The sequence below is a fragment of the Oryctolagus cuniculus genome, chromosome 9 (genome assembly GCF_051225735.1).
Source record: "Oryctolagus cuniculus isolate XC-2025 breed Fujian yellow rabbit chromosome 9, ASM5122573v1, whole genome shotgun sequence".
In the NCBI taxonomy this organism is placed as follows: domain Eukaryota; kingdom Metazoa; phylum Chordata; class Mammalia; order Lagomorpha; family Leporidae; genus Oryctolagus; species Oryctolagus cuniculus.
Window position 1 is genome coordinate 19,594,886 of NC_142875.1, and position 20,875 is coordinate 19,615,760.

At 36.5% G+C, this 20,875-nt stretch overlaps 1 protein-coding gene across 1 annotated transcript in view; it reads right to left on the bottom strand.

Annotated features, from left to right (window-relative positions):
* Positions 1–1,090: 1,090 nt before the first annotated feature.
* Positions 1,091–20,875, bottom strand: part of GPC5 (glypican 5) — a 1,597,736-nt gene continuing 1,577,951 nt past the window's right edge. Inside the window, exon 8 of the mRNA XM_017343550.4 lies at positions 1,091–3,509. Within this exon, the coding sequence (XP_017199039.2) occupies positions 3,352–3,509 (158 nt within the window). The 3' untranslated portion in view covers positions 1,091–3,351. The remainder of the gene's footprint in view (positions 3,510–20,875) is intronic.

The window sequence follows — 20,875 nt, forward strand, 5'->3', positions numbered from 1 at the left end:
TTGTTCTACTTAATACTTTAAGTTGAATACTGTAATCAATACACAATTCTTCTTAAGTGCTGAAACTTAACTGAAAAGTGATTGCTGTTAAATATAAGAGTGGGAACAAGAGAGGGAAGAGATGTGCATTTCGGGACATGCTCAAGCTGACTTGCCTCAAACGGTGGAGTTAGAAACATTCCAGGGGATTCCAATTCTATCCCATTGAGATGCCATGTACCAATGCCATCTCACTAGTCCCAGTGATCAATTTCTGTTCACAATTGATCGTAATGATAGGACTAAGAACCAAAGGGATCACATAAACAAGAACAGTGTCTGCAAATACTAGCTGATAGAATCAAAAAGGGAGAGAATGATCCAACATGGGAAGTGAGATACACGGCAGAACCATAGAATGGCAAATTCCCTATTAGCACTCTGGCCTCATAATCAGCCCTTAAGGTATGCGGATCCGGCTGAAATGCCCATGAGAGTATTTCAGGCATGGAAAGCCAAGACACTCTGGGGGAAATAAAAAAAAAAAAAAACCTAAATGAAAGAACTCCACAAGTGAGATCCCAGTGGAAAGAACGGGTCATCAAAGAAGGAGGTACCTTTCTCTGAAGGCAGGAGAGAACTTCCACTTTGACCATGGCCTTGTCTAAATATGATCAGAGTCGGTGAACTCAGGGGACTTCCATAGCCTTGGCAGCTCATGACAAGAGCCTAGGGTGATTACTGAGGCCATAAACAAGAGTGTCAATTTGTTAAGTCAACAACAGGAGTCACTGTGCACTTATTCCTCATGTAGGATCTTTGCCCTTAGTGTGCTGTACATTGAGATTTAATGCTATAACTAGTACTCAAACAGTATTTTTCACTTTATGTTTCTGTGTGGGAGCAAACTGTTGAAATCTTTACTTAATGTATGCTAAACTGATCTTCTGTATATAAAGAGAATCGAAAATGAATCTTGATGTGAATGGAAGCGGAGAGGGAGTGGGAAAGGGGAGGGTTGCGGGCTGGAGGGACGTTATGGGGGGGGAAGCCATTGTAATCCATAAGCTGTACTTTGGAAATTTATATTAACTAAATAAAAGTTAAAAGAAAAATATTTACATTCATTTGGATGTTATCTGTTATGTCACCTTAGAAAGTAGATACACATTCTAACAATTTTACGATTATCCAAAACTTTCCTGGACCTTATGGAAACTCTCTAGGAGCAAATTCTGAATCACGTTTAAAAATAATCAGTGTCATTTTTTTTTATTTGAATAAAAATCAAGGACATTCTTGAGAGGGGAGGAAGGTCAGATGAGATTCTGCTATTTGAAAGAAGCTTGCAATTCACAAGACATTGCACAAATATCACTGTCTCAGAGTAGAATATTAAGAGATAGATGTCCTTCTTGAGAACATTACAAATTATGCCAGAGGTTCCTAAAGAAATTCAAATATCTCCCAGGATTTTGACCCCAAGAGCATCATGATGACATACAGGTCTCCAAAGTGGGTTCTTTTGTGAAAATTACTTTGTAAGAATATCAGTTCTATTAACTTTGTCACTATTCTACTTTTGATCATTTTGACATTTCTAAAATTATTTTCTTACTAGTTTTATCCAGATAAATCTTAGACTGCTAAGCAATGTCTTCAATTTGTTTTTCAAATTAAATTCCTCTAAATTTGGGCTAGTAAAATTTGCTACAGCAAACAATGATGATTTGGGCTTGAGTCAGTAGGTGAGTCAGTATTATGTATTCAGGAAACATTTAAGTAAAGAGCTGAGGGAGGTAGAAGTTAAAATTTTAAATGAAATAGGCTTAAGTTTATAACTTTGGGGTATGAAGAAGTGAATGGGAAGGAGCTGTAAACTGAGTGGATCAAGATATAAATATTATGATACATAAGCCTAGGAAAATGATATCCATATTTGGTAGGTTGAATAACACTTCCATTTCTGAAACATGGTTGAAAAAACAATAAAATCTTCTTCGGAAGCTTAAACAATTGGATTTAAATGTACCATTCTTGGATCATTTGGTTAACTGAGAATTTAAGTAGAAACCAGGTTTGATCATATCTTGTTTCTATTGTGGAGTAATTGATCTTATCTTGGGAATACTTGCTGTTGACTGAGTCCTCGTTAATTCTTTGAATAATTCCAAATCCCTTTTTTTATTTTAGAAATTCAACACTCTCCTCTTCCATTCTGTGATTTAGTTTTAATCATGCTTCCTAGCTATCAATTGCATGTGACTCTTCTTAATAAAGCTGATTTATCCCTTCCTCCTTCAGTATAGCTGCAGACTACCCCACCAGTGTCTGCAGAAGGGCTTTATCAAAAGTGGGAAATTAGAGAAGTGGATTAGCAGTTCTAACAGGAAACAAGAAAAAAGCTGAAAAATTGCATGCCACATGTTTTGTATTATTACCTATCTGTTGGTATGCACAGGACCCTCAAAAATGCATAGTCAATTGTTTTTTAAATGTCAAGTTTTAAAAAAGTAGCAAATCATAATTTGAAAGTGGATGAGTATATAATTTTTGCTAGAAGAAAATGACCAATATTGTTTACATTTTTCCACCAAATAATTAACAGCTTTATTGAAGATACTCCTAGAGCAGGTGTGTGATTTACAACATAGCTAAATCCATTCGGCAAAGAGAATAGGGGACAGAGCATTAACAAATATGCATTTTTAATATAATGAAATACAAATCATGTGCTAATAAAATACTCAGTTTTAAGGTTTGTAAGTGGCTAAGTTACAGTGAATAACACTCATCAAGCTTTGTGAGTTATGTAAAATGTTCTTCAGTAATCTACTCTATAACTCTGGACCTTCGGTAATTTCCTTCTATAGCTTGCAAAAATGAAAGATCTTTTAAATGCATGCATAATATTGTCATTGTGTGTTTTGATTCATTTAATGGAAATCTAATTCCATTACTTTAAGAAAGAGTATGCACTGTTTTCATTGTCTGGAAAATATACCTTCAACTGAAACCATATTTAGTTTAGAAAGGAAGGTACCTGGAATTAAGAAGGATAAAATTACAGATACACTAAAATCCTTTCTATTCAAAGTCACTTCTGTGTTCATCACATTTTTTGGATGTACTATGTTAGACATGAAAAAGGTTTAAATATGATTCCAAGAAGCCATATTTTAAAAGCGCTTATCATTTAAGTGTTGATTTTTAAGTACTTTGTGAACATTCCAACTTGACTTCTAAACAGTTAGTGTGACTATCTTTTCATAATTATAATTGATACATTCGAACAGACCTCTTAGTCCAGGCATGTGAATAAAGGGGACAGGTCATGATTCCAATCACATAAATCGGGATAGAAGACTTGAGTTACCAAAGCCCTGGAAGCAACATCACCATAGCCATCACAGTGAATGTCATACACGCAGTCGCTGCACCACAGTCTGCTCCAGTTGTGTCTAAAGTACTGCCACTGTCTGTTTGATGGATTTGCTTTACATCACTGAAGTTCATGTCATCTGGAATCCCTGTGGTGGCAAAAGAAGAAAGAACAGGATGATTCATGATCACCTCTCCATGATATGTCTAAAAAACTCCTAAACCCAAAGTGGACACCTTGGTTTTTCTATTTTGCAGCATTCTCTGTGCTCACTTAACTCCAAATGATGGATGTGACACAGGTATCCCTGTCCTACTTACATTGAAAAGTTTAGACCCTAAAGTGGGAATCCTCGGAATATTATCAGGACAAAGTAGAAGGCTTTCAAGCTTTTTGAAGCTTTTGGAATGTTTATCTAATGTTGATTGTTAAGAAAGGAAATTTAATTAATGAAAATATCCTGAGGAATGGCATTATTGCTTCTTCCCTAGAGGTATTAACTATAGCAACTGAAAATTTTTCTTGAGAAAATAAAACCAGGTGAGAAGAATTTGATAGGATATTTTTCAAAAGTAGAATTTCTGTAAGTCATACTTCACATTAGAATAAATTAGTCATAGGGTTTTCATAAAATATATAGAATATATTTTTATTTTTAATTGACAAAATATGGTTGCATATATTTATGGAGTATAATGTATTTTGACACGTACATATACACACATAAAAAAGAGAAATTGTTATATCAAATTAATGTATTTATCATCACATTATTTTTGTAGTAAGACATTCAAAGACCTGCCTCCTTAGCACAGTAGGTTGTTGTCTTTCTCATAATCTGTAGTAAGACATTTGAAATTTACTTTCCTAGCATTTTTGAAGTACACACTACATTATTACTCACTACATTACCACCCTGTGCAATAGTCTCAAATACTTATTCCTCTTGTCAAACTGAAACTTTGAACACTGACCAGCATCTTCCCTTCTTCCCCATTCTCAGCCCCCAGTAAACATCATTCTATTGTCTACTTTTATGAGTTTACACTTGATCTTAGCCAAAAGGCTGAGAACTGATTTCTTTATGAGTTTGAGTTTAACTGTTTTAGACTACGTATATAAGCAAGATCAGGCACAGGAACTTCAGTGGAAATGTATCAAAAGCAATTGCAATAAATGTTAAGTTATACCTTTACACACACATACACACACACAGCTGTGAAGATGGGGGTGTAGAAATCTGTCAACATATCAAAGACTTTTCCATAGCATGGGCTAGATATTGAAGACATGAATGAAGTGTCTGATCAAATAAATAAATAGCAAACATAGCCAGAGCCCAAGACCAAGTCACATCCTAGTTACTACTTCAGTGTGCTAGGAAACCTGACAAGCTGAGGAAGAGACTAGCCCCTAAATTGTTTGGTATTAAGTAATTTTTAAATAAATAAATGTTAGAATGATATATTTGGGAATTCTTAATTTATCATTTATTTTCAACTGCTGTCCAGGTTCTTGGGTCACATGACTGACTTGTCTCATGGCATGCCACTATCAGTTACAATTAACAGATTTAAATTCAATGTTATTACAGCCACAAATATTGACATCATAATTACAGTGAGACTGAAAATAAAGCTTCATATAAGGAAAAGTCAATATTTATGTAATTAGGTCAATACATATATAATTCAGAGAGGACTCTCTACCACTTTCAGGGATGAGAGCACTACAACAGAGCAAAGCTCTACTGATCTGACATTGATTTTCCAGTCTGAGTTCTTTCATTATTATTTATTGTTTGGGTACTGGTTTTGTCCTTCTTTGGCATTAGGCAAGATGAATAAGAGAGTGATTCATTTTTTTAATAGGGATTGGGGAACAGTGTGAATATGTTAGTCATGGTCTTGTACCTCTTATTAAGCTAGAGCTTCGCAGTGAAACACTAGGGCTCCAGGCAATTTAATAAAACTTTTTTTTTTTTTATTGTTTGCTGTGATGAGGACATAAATTTGAGCTTTAAAGGATTTATTTTTCTTTTTTAGGAATTGTGAATTGGTATCTGGATTGGATATATGAGCAACTTTGTCTTATGGCTTTCTGAACTGAACTGATATTTCTTTCATTCATTCATTCACTCATTCATGATCCAAGCACTGGTCTAGGCTCAGGGGATGGCCTGCTGCATACAACTCTAAACAGAATGATGTTCACTCTTACTTCTGAAGTCAGATAATGCTGGGAGATCTAAATTGCTTTCCACCAGATGCTATTTTAACATGTAAAGTAGAGATATTACTAATAAAAGTAATCTGAGGATTATGACCCTTGTGTAAGAAGCATGTGAAAAATATTCAGGATCTCATTAACAGCCTGGCAGTTATGGTTGCAGTTATGGATCAAATCACATCCCAGCCTTGACATCTGCTAAGAAATGTTTGCATGCCGAAAAGGCCAGCTCCGTGATTATATGATACAATGATTGTTTTCTAAAAAGAATTTAATTAACTGCTTATAAATTATACCAAATCTTAACCAAAAATCCATAAAAGATTAGTTTGAGATTTTATGACTTTAATACATTAAACAAAAAATTAAACAAAAAATGTTAATTTTGAATAATCCTTTCTATGCATAATATCAAAACACAATGTGCCAGAAAATGCGTATTATTGCCCTTGGTGGCTGATGGCCTGGTGGGAAATTCAGACAGTTGCATTATGAAAAAAATAATAAATGTAATATTAAAACTTGAATATATGCTTATGTTTGATGCTATGAAGTATGTAAAAGAGATGTAACTTTGGGAAGTCTCCACTATGGATGTGGTGAAGTATATTAATTTTCTTGGCAACCTCTATGGAGCACTTGCTGTGCTATTGCTCGAAGCACTTCACTTTAATTTTCATAAAAATCTCACATAGGACACAGTGTTATTATTCTGGTTTTACAGGTGAGGAACAGATATGTTTGGGGGTTAAGTAACACATGAATAGTAGAGGAGGGCACCAAATCTAAGTCTAGCCCCAGTTTGTGTCCCGAATACTTACTGCATTGTGTCTAAGCTCTTTGACGGGCACCAGAAAATCGATATTTAAGTTGACAATAGACAAAATTAATTCTGTTAACCATAAAGTATATTAGGAACTTTATTTTACTCTTTCCTTCCTTGACATCCTAGACGGCTGATTTTGTGCTAATTTTGCATATTAATAAAGCATCTAGAAGTATTCAGAGATAGAATATGTCTAAGCAAGTACATGATAATCAGAAAAGCTGATGCATCTAAGAGAGTTTCAGCTTTTTGTCATGTGTAGACTGGCCTTTTCCCTGATGCAGGAGAGTGTGGGCATTTTTTTTCTCTCTCTGTCTCATCTTATCATGTCACTTAGTTGCGCTAGACAAAGAAAATGATGTTTAAGGATGATACATTCTATTTTATTAAAGAACATTGCTAATTTGCTCGTTTGTTCAAAATCTATTCATTGCTGGCTCTGTGGCAAACTCATATACTTTCAGGCTTTTTTTTTTTTTTTTTGGTCATACTTACATAAGTCTAAAAAAAGTCACTCTTCCTATAGCAAAAGTATATCAGATTTAAAAGCTGAAAATAAGAGTATAGATAATTATTTGAAGATAATGCTAAATTAATCAGAAAGGCATAGTCATTTATTTCTAGAAACAACATAGCTTCAAAGTAGTTATTGTTATGGCACCTCAAAAGTACCTATCACATAGGTGTGCATTCACAGAATATTGTTGGATATATGAACTGAACCAATGACTCATTCTCACCGCGAACAGGATGAGTTTTGTGCAATTATTTTCTTCTACTTCAATGATTAAGAAAAGGTGGTAAAAAAGTAAGTTACTCAAGGTAGTAACTTTGAATCCCAGTGAATCCCAGTGGCATCCTATTCAGATGACTCCAAATCCATGTTGTTTGTCTTTGCATATTCACAATACTGGATTTGCATCCAAGTTCTGGTTTTCTTATGGTATGGTTCAATTAATATAGAAAGGATCCCCATTTTATAGAACTTGAAAGCATTTTCAATGAATGCTCAAATTACAAAAAAAAAGAGCATTTTCAATGAAGCTTATTACAAGATGATTAAATATATATTAAAAAGTGTGCTTTATTTCGTAGCATTCTTTAAGTAATTCTATTGTAAATGTCTGTGGGACTTAAGATTTAAATGTAAATAATGAATGATGTAAACAAAATACATGAGCTGACTTATAGGTGGGGGAAAATCCATGTCTTTTATGGAGAATCTATAAAGGAAAGATTTATTATACTGGGTTCATAAAAAAGAACCTTTCTCCAACATAAACATTACAACAAAAGTAAGGTACATCTAACAAAGTGGCAAAAGCATTACAATGTGTATTACTTCATATTCATAAAATTCATATGCAACTCCAAAAAGTTCCCAAAGGAAATAGTGAAAGAAAAGAATGAAAATTTATAAGAAAAACCAACTTTCAAGAAAAGTTAACATTGTAGGAAAGGATATAAATAAAATCATTTTCATAAAAGGGTATCTAGTATGTAGTATCCAGTTTAAGAGAAACAAGACAATAAGGAGAAAAATAACCATTATTGGCAAGGGAAATTTCCTTTAGAAAAATTTACCAAAATGTATCAAGAGTGCTTAAATCTATATTTTTTGAACCAATAGTTCTACTTTTACAAAAAACAATTCTGTAAGAACAATTAAGAAAATATGCACAGATTTATTCAGAAAATGTTAATTAGGACATCAGTAGTAACATATTATAAAACTTTAAGTATCTGTTAATGGGGAATCGGGTTAAGAAAATTAGGTTCATCTGCTTACTAAAAAATCCATCCAAAAGTGCATGCTGCTAGAATTTACACAAAATCTTTCATGACCTTTAAGTATCCCTTAACTATAATAGTCTATGGTAGCCGGCGCCTCGGCTCAATAGGCTAATCCTCAGCCTAGCGGCGCCATCACACCGGGTTCTAGTCCCAGTTGGGGCGCTGAATTCTGTCCCAGCTGCCTCTCTTCCAGGCCAGCTCTCTGCTGTGGCCAGGGAGTGCAGTGGAGGATGGCCCATGGGAGACCAGGAGAAGCACCTGGCTCCTGCCTTTCGATCAGCGCGGTGTGCTGGCCGCGGCAGCCATTGGAGGGTGAACCAACGGCAAAGGAAGACCTTTCTCTCTGTCTCTCTCTCTCACTGTCCACTCTGCCTGTCAAAAAAAAAAAAAATAGTCTATGTCTATGACACATCCATTAATTTCCGTGTTGGCCTAACAAATAGGTAGCAATAATTAGGTCAATTAATAAGTTGATGAACAATTAATATCTGTGAATAAATTGATGAATTTAATCCAGAACAAGGGATTTCAAAGTTATAAAAATATATACAACTCAATTTAAAAAATATAAATGTAAAAATTTGCAACAACTCAGAATATAAAATAAAGGATTAGAATTATGTATAGAGGTGAAATTTACATCAAATAAGAAAAGTCATAGGTGTAATGGACAAGATCAATTGCAAAGAAATTGACAAGTATTTCCTAAATTGCTACAAATTTTGTTATGTTAAATCAAACTATTACCCTTGGTAACGACACACTTGGCTAAAGATTGCCATTTCTACCCCAATCAGGCACACATAGATTGGATGGACAATAGGGCAGTCTATCAAATCTGAGATGGCTTAGCATAACACATTGAGCATTGGTTATTTTAAATCAAGAACTAATTCAGTCAGATCCTATTTCATAGAAAATATGATTGATAGGTATACCCAAAATGTTGGGTTCTATGCATCTAGGATTTACATTGGCAATTGTTGTGTTAGTGTCCAGTTTTCTTACGGAGACTTCAATGTAATTCATTAGGCAAAGCAGGGTGACTGTATGATTGAAGAGACAGTGTTCCCTAGTAATCTGAAAACCCCAAAAACATATGTAATAGAAGGTCATCTCTGTTATTCTTGATTTGACTTCTAGAAAGACTGACTAATCAACGTGGCTGTCCTCAAGGCAGCCTCTTCTATTCTCTGTGGGGCAGGGTATGAGACTTAACTACTGTGTCTTTGCTTGGCTCCTGTTACCATTTTGTAACAATCAATAGCTTCCTTTTTTTTTTTTTTTGACAAATTGGGTAAGAAAAATAGCAGTAAATAAGTTGAACAATGGATTTTAAAAAGTAATAGGATATTGTGAATATAAACCAGAGCTTACTTTTAAGCTTTGTTTATTGTATACTGCAGTTTTGTAATGCCAAGGATCATTATCATATATTTCTTACTGTATCAAATTAATCACTGGTGGACCTCCAATGATGAATGATAAACACATTTTTCTTTCAGAGTAGAAGTCTAGCCACAGAGAGGATAATTCTTGGCACTTTTGGCAGTTTCTGATGCTATAGTTTATTCTGTAAACCTGTTTTTTCCAAATAGAAATTTAAAATTATTATATTTTATATAATTTGTAGAAAACTAAACATTAAAAAAACCTATTAAATGATGTCCTTTTTCAGTCATATATTAATGTTAAGTTATAACAATTCATAGGGGATATGAATAAATTCTTATTCAATATTTTGAAAAAAATGTTTTAAATATATGACTGTTAAAACACTGCTGCTTATGTTAATGAAATCAGAACATGCTGATTACGTGTTGTTTAGGTTAGTGATGATTTGGAGTTAAAACATAATTAAAGGTTAAAATAAGAGTAGATATCTATAGCTAGTCACATGGTAGTGGTAGTTTATGCTACCAAAGGCAAAAATTTTTAAGTACCCAGAGAAAAAAATAAAATATAAAATTAATTTCAAAAAGCAATACTATAAATTGAATTAAGCAAATTAATTTATGCTGAATCTACATACAGGTCAACCACTATAGGGTTAAACTACGTTGAAGAAATTAAGGCATTTTCAACAATTACTTTGTTGAGTGAACCAATGAATGGAAGACCTCTCTTTCTCTCTCTGCTTCTCCTTCTCTCTGTGTAACTCTGACTTTCAAATAAATAAATAAATCTTAAAAAAAGTTATAATATGCTTATTAATCAACAAACCTCTAAGCAAATGTGTTTGAGTGTTGGTTGAAAATTAGGGGATTAAGAACAATATTTAATTATAATTATTTATTTATTATTTAATTATAATAATTATTATTGCTAAAATTATCTAACTTTTTAAAATTTTAAATAATTTATTGATTTCAGAGGTAGAGAATCAGAAAGAGAGAGAAAGTGGGTTCTCATCTATTGATTCCTCCTAAAAGAAATCAAGAGCAAGGAACTCAACCCAGGTCTCCACTAGCTATGGATCCCAGGAACCCAGTTATTTGAAACATCACCTGCTGTGTGTGCCCCTTGGTCTGCATTAGCATGAGACTGAAATCAGGAGCTTGAGCTGGAACTGCAGCCCAGGTGTTCTGATAAGGGACTTGGGCTTCTTACCCAGTGTCTGAACAACTAGCCAAAATGCCTGCCCACAGGCATGTGTTTAGATGCTTTGAGAAGAAGTGAGAAACCTTAATTAATTATTAATTAGAAACCTTAATAATTATTAATTATTAACACAGTTACCTTTTTAAAGTAATTTAGTAACACTAAATGAGTGTTAAAAAGTCAAGATTAAGCATTTAAAATGAATATGAAATATGCATTCTTAATATAATAAGGAAGACAGTATTAATGAAACCTAATAGAGGTCAAGAAGGTATAAACAAACAAAACTATCCAGTAAATTGAAAACACAGAATCAGGAGTTAAAATATATAAAGAATCAGTATCTCTAAATGAAATTAATTAAATCAAATTAAGAACCTGACACTTGGTTTGGATATTTCAAAAATTTAGCAGCATACAAAATATAATGATATAGAGAGGGGTAAGAAGCTTGTAAAAATGTATTTTAGGCAAATATTATCAAAAAGATAGTTAACATTATTATATTAACAAAAGTTGAAATGGTCCTAAAGAATCAAAAAGGATAATGAAAGTTATTGTCATAATAAGAGAAATAACTCAACATATAGATATAAAAATTCTGAGCTTAATGACCATTAGCACATCCTTGAAATAAACACATATGCAGTCAGTGTGGGTATTTTAACACCACTGTCTCAACAGTTGATCATTTAGGCAGTTGACAGTAGAGAAGACATAAATGGTTCGGAAACCAGAATCCTTGCAGGTAGGAAAAGAGAACTCTATTGCCTTCCCACCATGACTCCTGTGGTAGTCTTCACATCTCCTTCCCTTCCTTGTCCACTCCTTCACACTGGAAGAGATTAGATTACTCTTGCTACTAAATCTGGAAGAAAGAACCCAATAATTGGAGGTTTGGATTTCTTACTTTTCTAAAAAAAGTTTATATATATATTATAATGTCTGCCTCTCTCTCTCTCTTTTACATCTTTTAGTTCAATCCCAAATGCTAGCAGCAGACAGGGCAGGGTTTAGATGAAGCTGGAAGCTGACAACTAAATCCAGGTTGCCCATGTGGGTGGTAGAAATGCAATTACTTGAGTCATAGCCACTGTATCCCAGGGTGCGTATGAACAGGAACCTGAAGTAAGGAACGAGATCTGGGCATGGACCCTAGGTACTCTAATTCACGATGCCGGCATCCTAATGCATAGCTTAACTGTTAGACAAGAAGCTGCCCTGGCTTTTGGATTTTCCTGTCCATTGTGACAATGAAATCTCGATGCCTTTTATCGTGGAGTAAGCTGAGCCATACGTTGTACTTGGTAGGAAAACCTACAGATTTTTTTATCTGAGTCTGTGATTTAAGAGTAATGCTCAGATGGCATAATAGATATCAAATGCAATCGTATTTTTCAGATTTAATTTTAAAATAAGTAGCTATTGCATGGAAAGCCAAGAAACTGTGGTAAAAACCAATGACGGCCGGCGCCGCGGCTCACTAGGCTAATCCTCTACCTAGCGGCGCTGGCACACCAGGTTCTAGTCCCGGTCGGGGTGCCGGATTCTGTCCTGGTTGCCCCTCTTCCAGGCCAGCTCTCTGCTGTGACCAGGGAGTGTAGTGGAGGATGGTCCAAGTACTTGGGCCCTGCACCCCATGGGAGACCAGGATAAGCACCTGGCTCCTGCCTTCGGATCAGCGCGGTGCGCCGGCCGCAGTGCGCTGGCTACGGTGGCCATTGGAGGGTGAACCAACGGCAAAGGAAGACCTTTCTCTCTGTCTCTGTCTCTCTCTCACTGTCCACTCTGCCTGTCAAATAAATGAATAAATAAATAGAAAACAATGACCTAAAGGAAAGATCTCTGTGAGTGAGATCCCAGCAGAAAGAATGGGCCATCAAAGAAGGAGGGACCTTTCTCTCAAGAGAGGAGAGAACTTCCGCTTTGACTATGGTCTTGTCTAAATAAGATCAGAGTTGGTGAACTCAAGAGGCTTCCATAGGCTTGGCAGCTCATGACAAGAGCCTCCGGTGATTACTGACGTCATAAAGTTAAATCAACAATGGGAGTCACTGTGCAACTGCTCCCCATGTTGGACCTCTGTCCTCAATGTGTTGTACTATGTAAATTAACGGTAAAACTACTACTCAAACAGTACTTTATACTTTGTGTCTGTGCAGGTGCAGTCTGTTGAAATCTTTACTTAGTATATACTAAGTCGATCTTCTGTATATAAAGATAATTGAAGATCAATCTTGATGAAGATGGAATGGGAGAGGGAGTGGGAGATGGGATGGTTGCGGGTGGGAGGGAGATTATGGGGGGAAAAGCCGCTATAATCCAGAAGTTGTACTTTGGAAATTTACATTTATTATAAAAGTTGAAAAAATAGCTATTTTTCATCAGTCTAATATTCTTGCTTTTATTTTAATCAACTCTTACTTTAGAAGAAAAAGACAGAAATGTTATTTCTTGCACCAGTTCCTATCACAAATTTTCCCTAGCTTTTCCAATATATATAAACAGACAGAAATAGACATTTATAGATAACATCACTGCAGTTAATGACCAGTGGATATAGCACATAAACAACCTTGGAAAATATGCATAAGACATTTACAAATGAGAACACATTTTAAGGAACAAAGCGAATATTAATAATTAATAATAATTTAATTGTAGATATTTATTTGAGAGAGAAGAGGGGAGAGAGAGAGAAAGAGGGAGAGAGAGGGAGTTAGTTCATGTGCTTGTTCACTCTCCAAATGCCCCTAACAGTTGAACATTTGAGGTTTGGCCAAGCCACACCCAGGAGCTATCAGCTTAATTCAGGTTTCCCACATGGACGGTAGAAACGCAGTTACTTGAGCCATCATGTGATACTTCCCAGGGTGTACATTAGCAGGAAGCTGGAATCAAGGTTTGAGGTGAGTTTCAAACCCAGACACTCTAATATGTGATGAAGGTATTCCGAATGGTGTCTTGATCACTGAACCAAACGCTCACCCTTAGCAAGCTAATTTAATACAAAACATATGAATTATTTGATGACAATTTAACAAAATTGAAAAACAAAACTAAAGGAAAAGCATGTTCCCTATGGTGAAACTCATCAAAGGGCTTAAAAGTAGTAATGGAGAAATACATCAAGTTCATGGATGAGAAGCTCATAAGTGTATATCACATTGTGTTCTGAAACTTCATCATGATATACTTTGAAGTGGGTTTGTGGAATTCTCTTTGCTGGACACTTGGTGGCCTTTTACCATAGAAAAATGCATGTGTGTCTGCCTTGGGAAATGATCTTGATTTTTTTTTTTATGTTTACAGGCAGAGTTAGTGAGAGAAAGAGAGACAGAGAGAAAGGTCTTCCTTCTGTTGGTTCACCCCCAAAATGGCTGCTGCAGCCGGGGCGCAGCGCTGATCCCAAGCCAGGAGCACAAGCACGTGGCCATCCTCCACTGCACTCCCGGGCCCCAGCAGAGAGCTGGACTGGAAGAGGAGCAACCGGGACAGAATCCAGCGCCCCGACCGGGACTAGAACCCGGGCTACTGGCGCCGCAGGCAGACGATTAGCCTAGTGAGTCACAGTGCCAGCCTGGAATTCCTATTGTTTGAATGATGGGTTTCCCGAAAGTATTCTCAAATTTATTCTTCTAATTTAGATTACTTTCCTGGAGGATTTCCTAATTTTAATATTTAGTCCTTTGGTTGACATCTCAATAGACTTTTAAGTTTAATAGACTATTTTTCTCCAACTTGAGTTTTTGTTCTTGTTTTTGTTTTTTAAATCTTCTCAGGTATTATTAAGATGCGTTTTCTTCTCTACAGGGTCTCTGAAGAGTCTGCATTTAATACAAGTCATTTTTCTGCCTGTAGATGTGACTCTTTTTCATTTTATATAGTTATATCTGAAGAGTTGCAATGCCTGATTTTTGGTTAGATGCTCTTATTTAAGAATGAGGGAGGAAGATTGGTATTGAGCTAACAGTTAATGTGCAGGTTAAGAAATTCAGATCCCTTTAGGGCTGGCGCTGTGGCTCACTTTGTTAATCCTCCGCCTTGTGGTGCAGGCATCCCATATGGCTGCTAGTTCTAGTCCCAGTTGCTCTTCTTACAGTCCAGCTCTCTGCTGTGCCCCGGCCATTGCGGCCATTTGGGGAGTGAACCAACGGAAGGAAGACCTTTCTCTCTGTCTCTCTCACTGTCTATAACCCTACCAGTCAAATAAAAAAATTTAAAAAAATTTTTTAAAAAAAGAAATTCAGAACCCACAATAGAGTGCCTAGGTTTGTTTCCAAACTTTTGGCTCCTTACTCCAGTTTTTGCTAATGAAGATCCTGGGAGTCAGTGCTAATGGCTCAGGTAGTTGAGATTCTGCTACTCACATAAGAGACTTGGATTAGTTACCCAGCTCCTACCTTTGGCCCCAGTTCAGCTCTCCAGCTATTGGAGGCATTTGGACAGTGGACCAGTAGGTGGGAGTTCCTCTAAAATAACTAACAAAGTAACTAACTAACTAAATAAATAAATAAATAAATAAATAAAATAGGAATGGGGACTGAAAATCTGGATTAAGCGGAGCTCATCAGGTTAAAGTCAAGTGTGATCTGATGTACATGCTTGTTGGGGGAATATATGTGTTGGTTAGGATAGGGGAAGCGGTTATGGGAAAAAAATGCCTCCAAAATATTGGTAGCAATACCCAATATCAGTCCAGGTAACTTTCTCTATTATCCCTTATGTGTTACTTTCTTTCTTTCTTTATTTGACAGGCAGAGTTAGTAAGAGAGAGAGAGAGAGAGAGAGAGAGAGAGAGAGAGAGAGAGAGAAGGTCTTCCTTCCATTGGTTCACCCCCCAAATGGCCGCCAAGGTTGGCACGCTGTGCACATCCAAAGCCAGGAGCCAAGTGCTTCCTCCTGGTCTCCCATGCGGGTGCAGGGCCCAAGCACTTGAGCTATCCTCCACTGCCTTCCCGGGCCACAGCAGAGAGCTGGACTGGAAGAGGAGCAACTGGGACAGAATTCGGCACCCCAATCGGCTTAAGAACCTGGGATGCCAGCGCCGCAGGCGGAGGATTAGCCAAGTGAGCCATGCCGCCAGTCCCTTATGTGTTGTTTTCATACCACAAAATTACTTCCATTATCACCAGAGCAGTGGGAATGAGGGGCAGAGAGACATAATGACAATTAAAAACTTCTCTGTGCAAGGAACATATGGGAAGACTTCAAACAGTTCATGGAAAAATTAAATTCAAAGGTAAAATTTTCAAAACATTTTAACTTGATTTCTCAACATAAGCCCCATAAAATTCAAGGCACTTTTCTAAGTGATGATACCAGTTATTTAATTCATCCTCAAAGAACGGAGTTTACTGAGAATTTAACTCAGTGGGTTTTATTGGTTTGTTTTATATAAACTAAAGAAAAATATTTTATATTCAAGATATTATAAGATTAGGGGAAAGAAGTCAAGAAGAGCCAAATCTGGACTCTAAGGTGGATGGCTAATGATTTCCCTGGGAAACTCTCAGAAAATTGCCGTTGGTTGATAAAAAGAATGAGAAGGATCATTGTAGTGGTTAAGGGCTCTCCAGTCACGCTTTCTGAGTGTTTCTGCTAAATTCATTGCTAACTTTTTCAAAACACTCTCCTAGTAAGTAGATGTTATTCTTGGGTTCTCTAGGGAGTCAACAACCAAAATGCTTTGGGCATCCCCCTAAAGCTGTTGCCACGACCTTTGCTCTTGACTAGTCCACCTATGCTTCAACTGGACCACTTCCATATCTTGGTTGCAATCACTTTATGCTTTGTCTTTAGTGTTTTACTGGTAAAGGCATGACTCAGTTCTTCAGGATCTTGTTCCTACTTGTTAAAAATGTTCATTGAAAAGCTTTAGTCTTGTCCGCAGCTAATTTTGATATAGCAGTTTTGGCACATATCAAGCAGAATTTTTGCTTTGTTGTAATTAATTTTTCAGAAAGAATTGTGTCAGTCCAACCAACTGAGATGTCTAGGTGTTGACTATTGTTTCTGCTATTAACTGTTGGTAAACTTCAATTAAGGCAAAAACAAGATTAATATTTACTCTCAAATTGATGTGGACACTCTGCTGCCGTGGCGTTCTTAATCATCCTGGTCTCATTCTTTCTAAAAAATATGTATTTGTAAACTATTGATTTCTTAGGAGCATTGACCCTATAAAATTTTCACAAGGCATCAATTATCTCACCAAGCTTCAATAAATTTGATGTTTCTATTTGCTCCAATTGTAGCAGATTTCATATTGCTTGTATAGGGGCTCTTTTAAAACTGATGTCTTTATCTGTCTTATACTTCAAGCTAGATCTTCTTCCTGTAAGTTTTAACAACTTAATATTAGTTTATTTTGGTGCAAAAGTCTGTGAAATCCATGCAGTTTTTTATTTAAGATTTATTTTATTTATTTGATAGTCAGAGGTATAAGAAGAAAGGCAGAGACTAAGAGAGAGCTAACTTCCATGCGCTTGTTTGCTCCTCCAGATCACCAAAATGGCCAGGGATGGGCCAGGCAGAAGCCAGAATCCAGGATCTTCATCCATGTATCCCATATGTGTGGCAAGGGCCCAACACTTGGGCCATCATCTGCTACTTTTCCCAAGCTACTAGCAGGAAGCTGGATCAGAAGTGGAGCAACCGTGACATAGGCAATGTTTCAGGCAGTAGCTTTACCAACTATACCACAAGGCTGGCTCCAATGCGCAATTTTTTTTAAAAAGATAATATGTATTTTCTCATTAATTTTTTGAAAATCCTCATATATCATTTCTACTCACTAGTTTATTGTCCAAAGCTATTCACATGACCATCCTTAAAATCAGGGATACTATCATAAATTTATTTAATGTAATTGTTGTCTCAGTATCCAGTTTTAGGGTTGACATAAGTTGTCTGAAACCCAATTGTATCCCATCCATCTTGACCTAGTTAAATCCTCCCATCCCACCTTGCTGCTTGTGATATGGTCTGCCTGTTCCTCATCCCACTGACCTAAAACCCAAAACAGTCACAGCTGCTAACCAGGAGAAAACATATGCTCAAAACAGTCACCCATATAAGTGTCCTCTTTCATACATGTCTTCTCAAAACTGGCCAATCCACAACCACCAGAGGAAAGTGCAAGAATGAGGGAATATTTCCACTGATTTGTTCTCTCTCTCTGTCTCTCTCTGTCTCTCTGTCTCTGTCTGTCTCTTTCTGTCTCTCTGTCTCTGTCTCCCTCTCTCTGTCTCTGTCTCTCTTTGTCTCTCTCTCTTTCTCTCTCTCCCTCTCTCTGTCTCTTTCTCTCCCTCTCTCCCCAGTCCTTTCACTTATTCTGGTTATGCTCCCTGACATGGGACACCTCTGGACTTCCTGTAGACCTCCCTTGAACAACTCTTTAGTTTCATGCATTTTGTTTTACTTTCTTATTGCATCTCATTTTTCACAGACTTTTTTTTTTTAAGATTCATTTGTTTATTTGAAAGGCAAAGTTACAGAAAGGCAGAGGCAGAGAGAGAGAAAGAAGCCTTCCATCTGCTGGTTCACTGCCCAAATGGCCCAACAGCAGGAGCTGGGTGGATCTAAAGCCAGCAGCCAGGAGCTTCTTCTTGGTCTCCCACATGGGTGCAGGAACTTAAGGACGTGGGCCGTCTTCTATTATTTCCCAGACCATAGTTGAGAGCTGGATTTGAAGTGGAGCTGCTGGGACTTGAACCAGCGCCCATATGGGATGCTGGCACTGCAGGTGGTGGCTTTACCTGCTAGGCCACAGGGTCAGTCCATAAAATAACTTTCTGGCTACAAGGATTCTATAAGCCACGTAGGAGAAGCAGGGTATGAAGAGACTGTAGTTTTTAATTTTCAGTACAATAGGCAGGCAAACAGACATAGGTAGCATGTGTCAATCCTATTTCATAATAACATATCTGTCCTCAACTGTGCTGGTCACTCTCTAGCCCAGCAACCCTATCCATATTACACCTTCTTTATCATCTTGGTGAATGGGACAGACAGACATCTAACTGTTTAAGGCAGAAAAAGGGATCATTCCATGTAACAGCTTTTGCATAATGAAGTGCATGATGCTGCACATTCCTGTGCCTTTTGAGAATTCCATAGAGAAAATTGCATCAGTTCTCTCTGCTTTATTCAGTGTTGCAAGGGAGTTGGCTTTCTTGGGCATCCTATGTTAGGTACCACTCATCCATCTGCTTTTTAACTTCAAATATTCTTATTGCTATCACCTCTTATGTTTCCTCTGCTGTCAGTAAATTTAGGTTTTTAGGGGAAAAAAATCCCCATACTGTATTTTAGTGTTTTTGTAGGAGGAAACAAAATTAAACGTGTTGGATCAATCTGTCATCTTGATGGCAGCAATTCTGGTATTCTGCTACTGAAGCCATATTCTCACTTTGGGTGTGTCTAAGGTTATTCAACCAGCTTGCAGCGGTGTACTTGATGCCAGCATCTATTGTAATTGGTCGGTGTCCCAGGTATAAAACTTAATTACTTTTGATTATTATTCCTGATACAAAGACTATTTTCATTAAAAATATTCAACAGTATCCCATTGTCACAGGAAACAAGCTTGTAAAACATGCCTACTGACTAATAATAAATAGTGCAACATGACCAGTTGCCTTGCACAGGAATGCCTGTGCACATGGAAACACTGGGGTGGCCAGCTGTTTGGCACCTTCAATCAGTAGTATTCCTGCTGTATAATCTTGTGAATGTCACTTAGTGCTCTTAAACAAAGCTGACCGATAGATCTTCAGGGATAATTAGAACACTGAGGATTTCTATAATTGGGCTCCTTTAAATATATTCTTTCTTTTAGACTTTTCTGTTGAGTCCAAATGCATAGGTTTTTCAGCTACTTTCTTGGTCTTGTTTTCTAGATGCCACTTTCATTCACTAGATTTGTTCAAAGGTAGCTGGGGCAAGTAAAAGCACTGACAAGCAAAAATTGTTCTCCCAAAGAAAGGAGAAAATTAACTTCAGACAAAATTTGCCTGTTTTACTTCAGTAAGTGAAGCATATTAAGTAGCTAATCCTTAGAGCCTAAAAATTGTCAAAATGTCTCAGAATGTTTTACAAGATGGATTGTGAAGCTTATTACATTTATTAAATGAAATGACTGATCTAGACTTGCAGATCCTATCCATCTTGTGCATTATACTTCAATGAATTTAACTTCATATTGCAATTACTAAATATTTTGTGCAAGTTATATTTTAAGAATAAATACCTTCAACCCGGGAGCTATCTAAACAAAATACAGGCTAGTCGCATCTGCTGTTATCCCTGAGAAGAACAACAGCATTATTCATGAAACTATCCACAAAACACAGCACAAACAAAAACAAGTCCTTAGCTCATGAGTGATACCTCTGTGCTTACTCTTGTGGGATACTTGTATTCATGGGTTTACATAACATTATTAAATATATCATTTGCTCTACTGTGGGTTGACAAGACCTTACAAATACAACAAGTGCATGTGTGAGGAAAGAACATCCTTATTTTGAAGGTGGGGGAATTATGTGGATACTGAAAATTACAGCATCACCTTGCCTGACCCAGTATGGAAATTTTTCTGTTCTTGCATTCCGATTCATGGAATAAATATCCACACTCATTCTCTCTCTAACCCACAATTCATTGTTCCTCAAGTATTTAATCCCATGTGACATATGACAATGGAAGGCATAGTTTTTTGCCTAATGTTAAGTTTTCTGATGCAGAACTAACAATCAGCTCTCCCTGCCCATTGCCTTGTATATTTTCTAATTATGTACACCATTTTACACTCAATGTTTATTTTTTTATCATCATGACCTCGTTTAAGGTTTTCTTTTCATTTATATGTTTTTGACATTTACTTACATTCGGGTCCCTATATTGATCTCATTGCCTTGATTTTAAATCCCACCAAGTTGTGTTTATACTTATTTTTGTCTCCTATTCTATGGGCTTCTAAATAGCGATTCAAAATACTCTGTAGTTAGTAGATTTTTTGAAAATATAACTTACTGAAAATAAGTCTCTCTCTCTATACA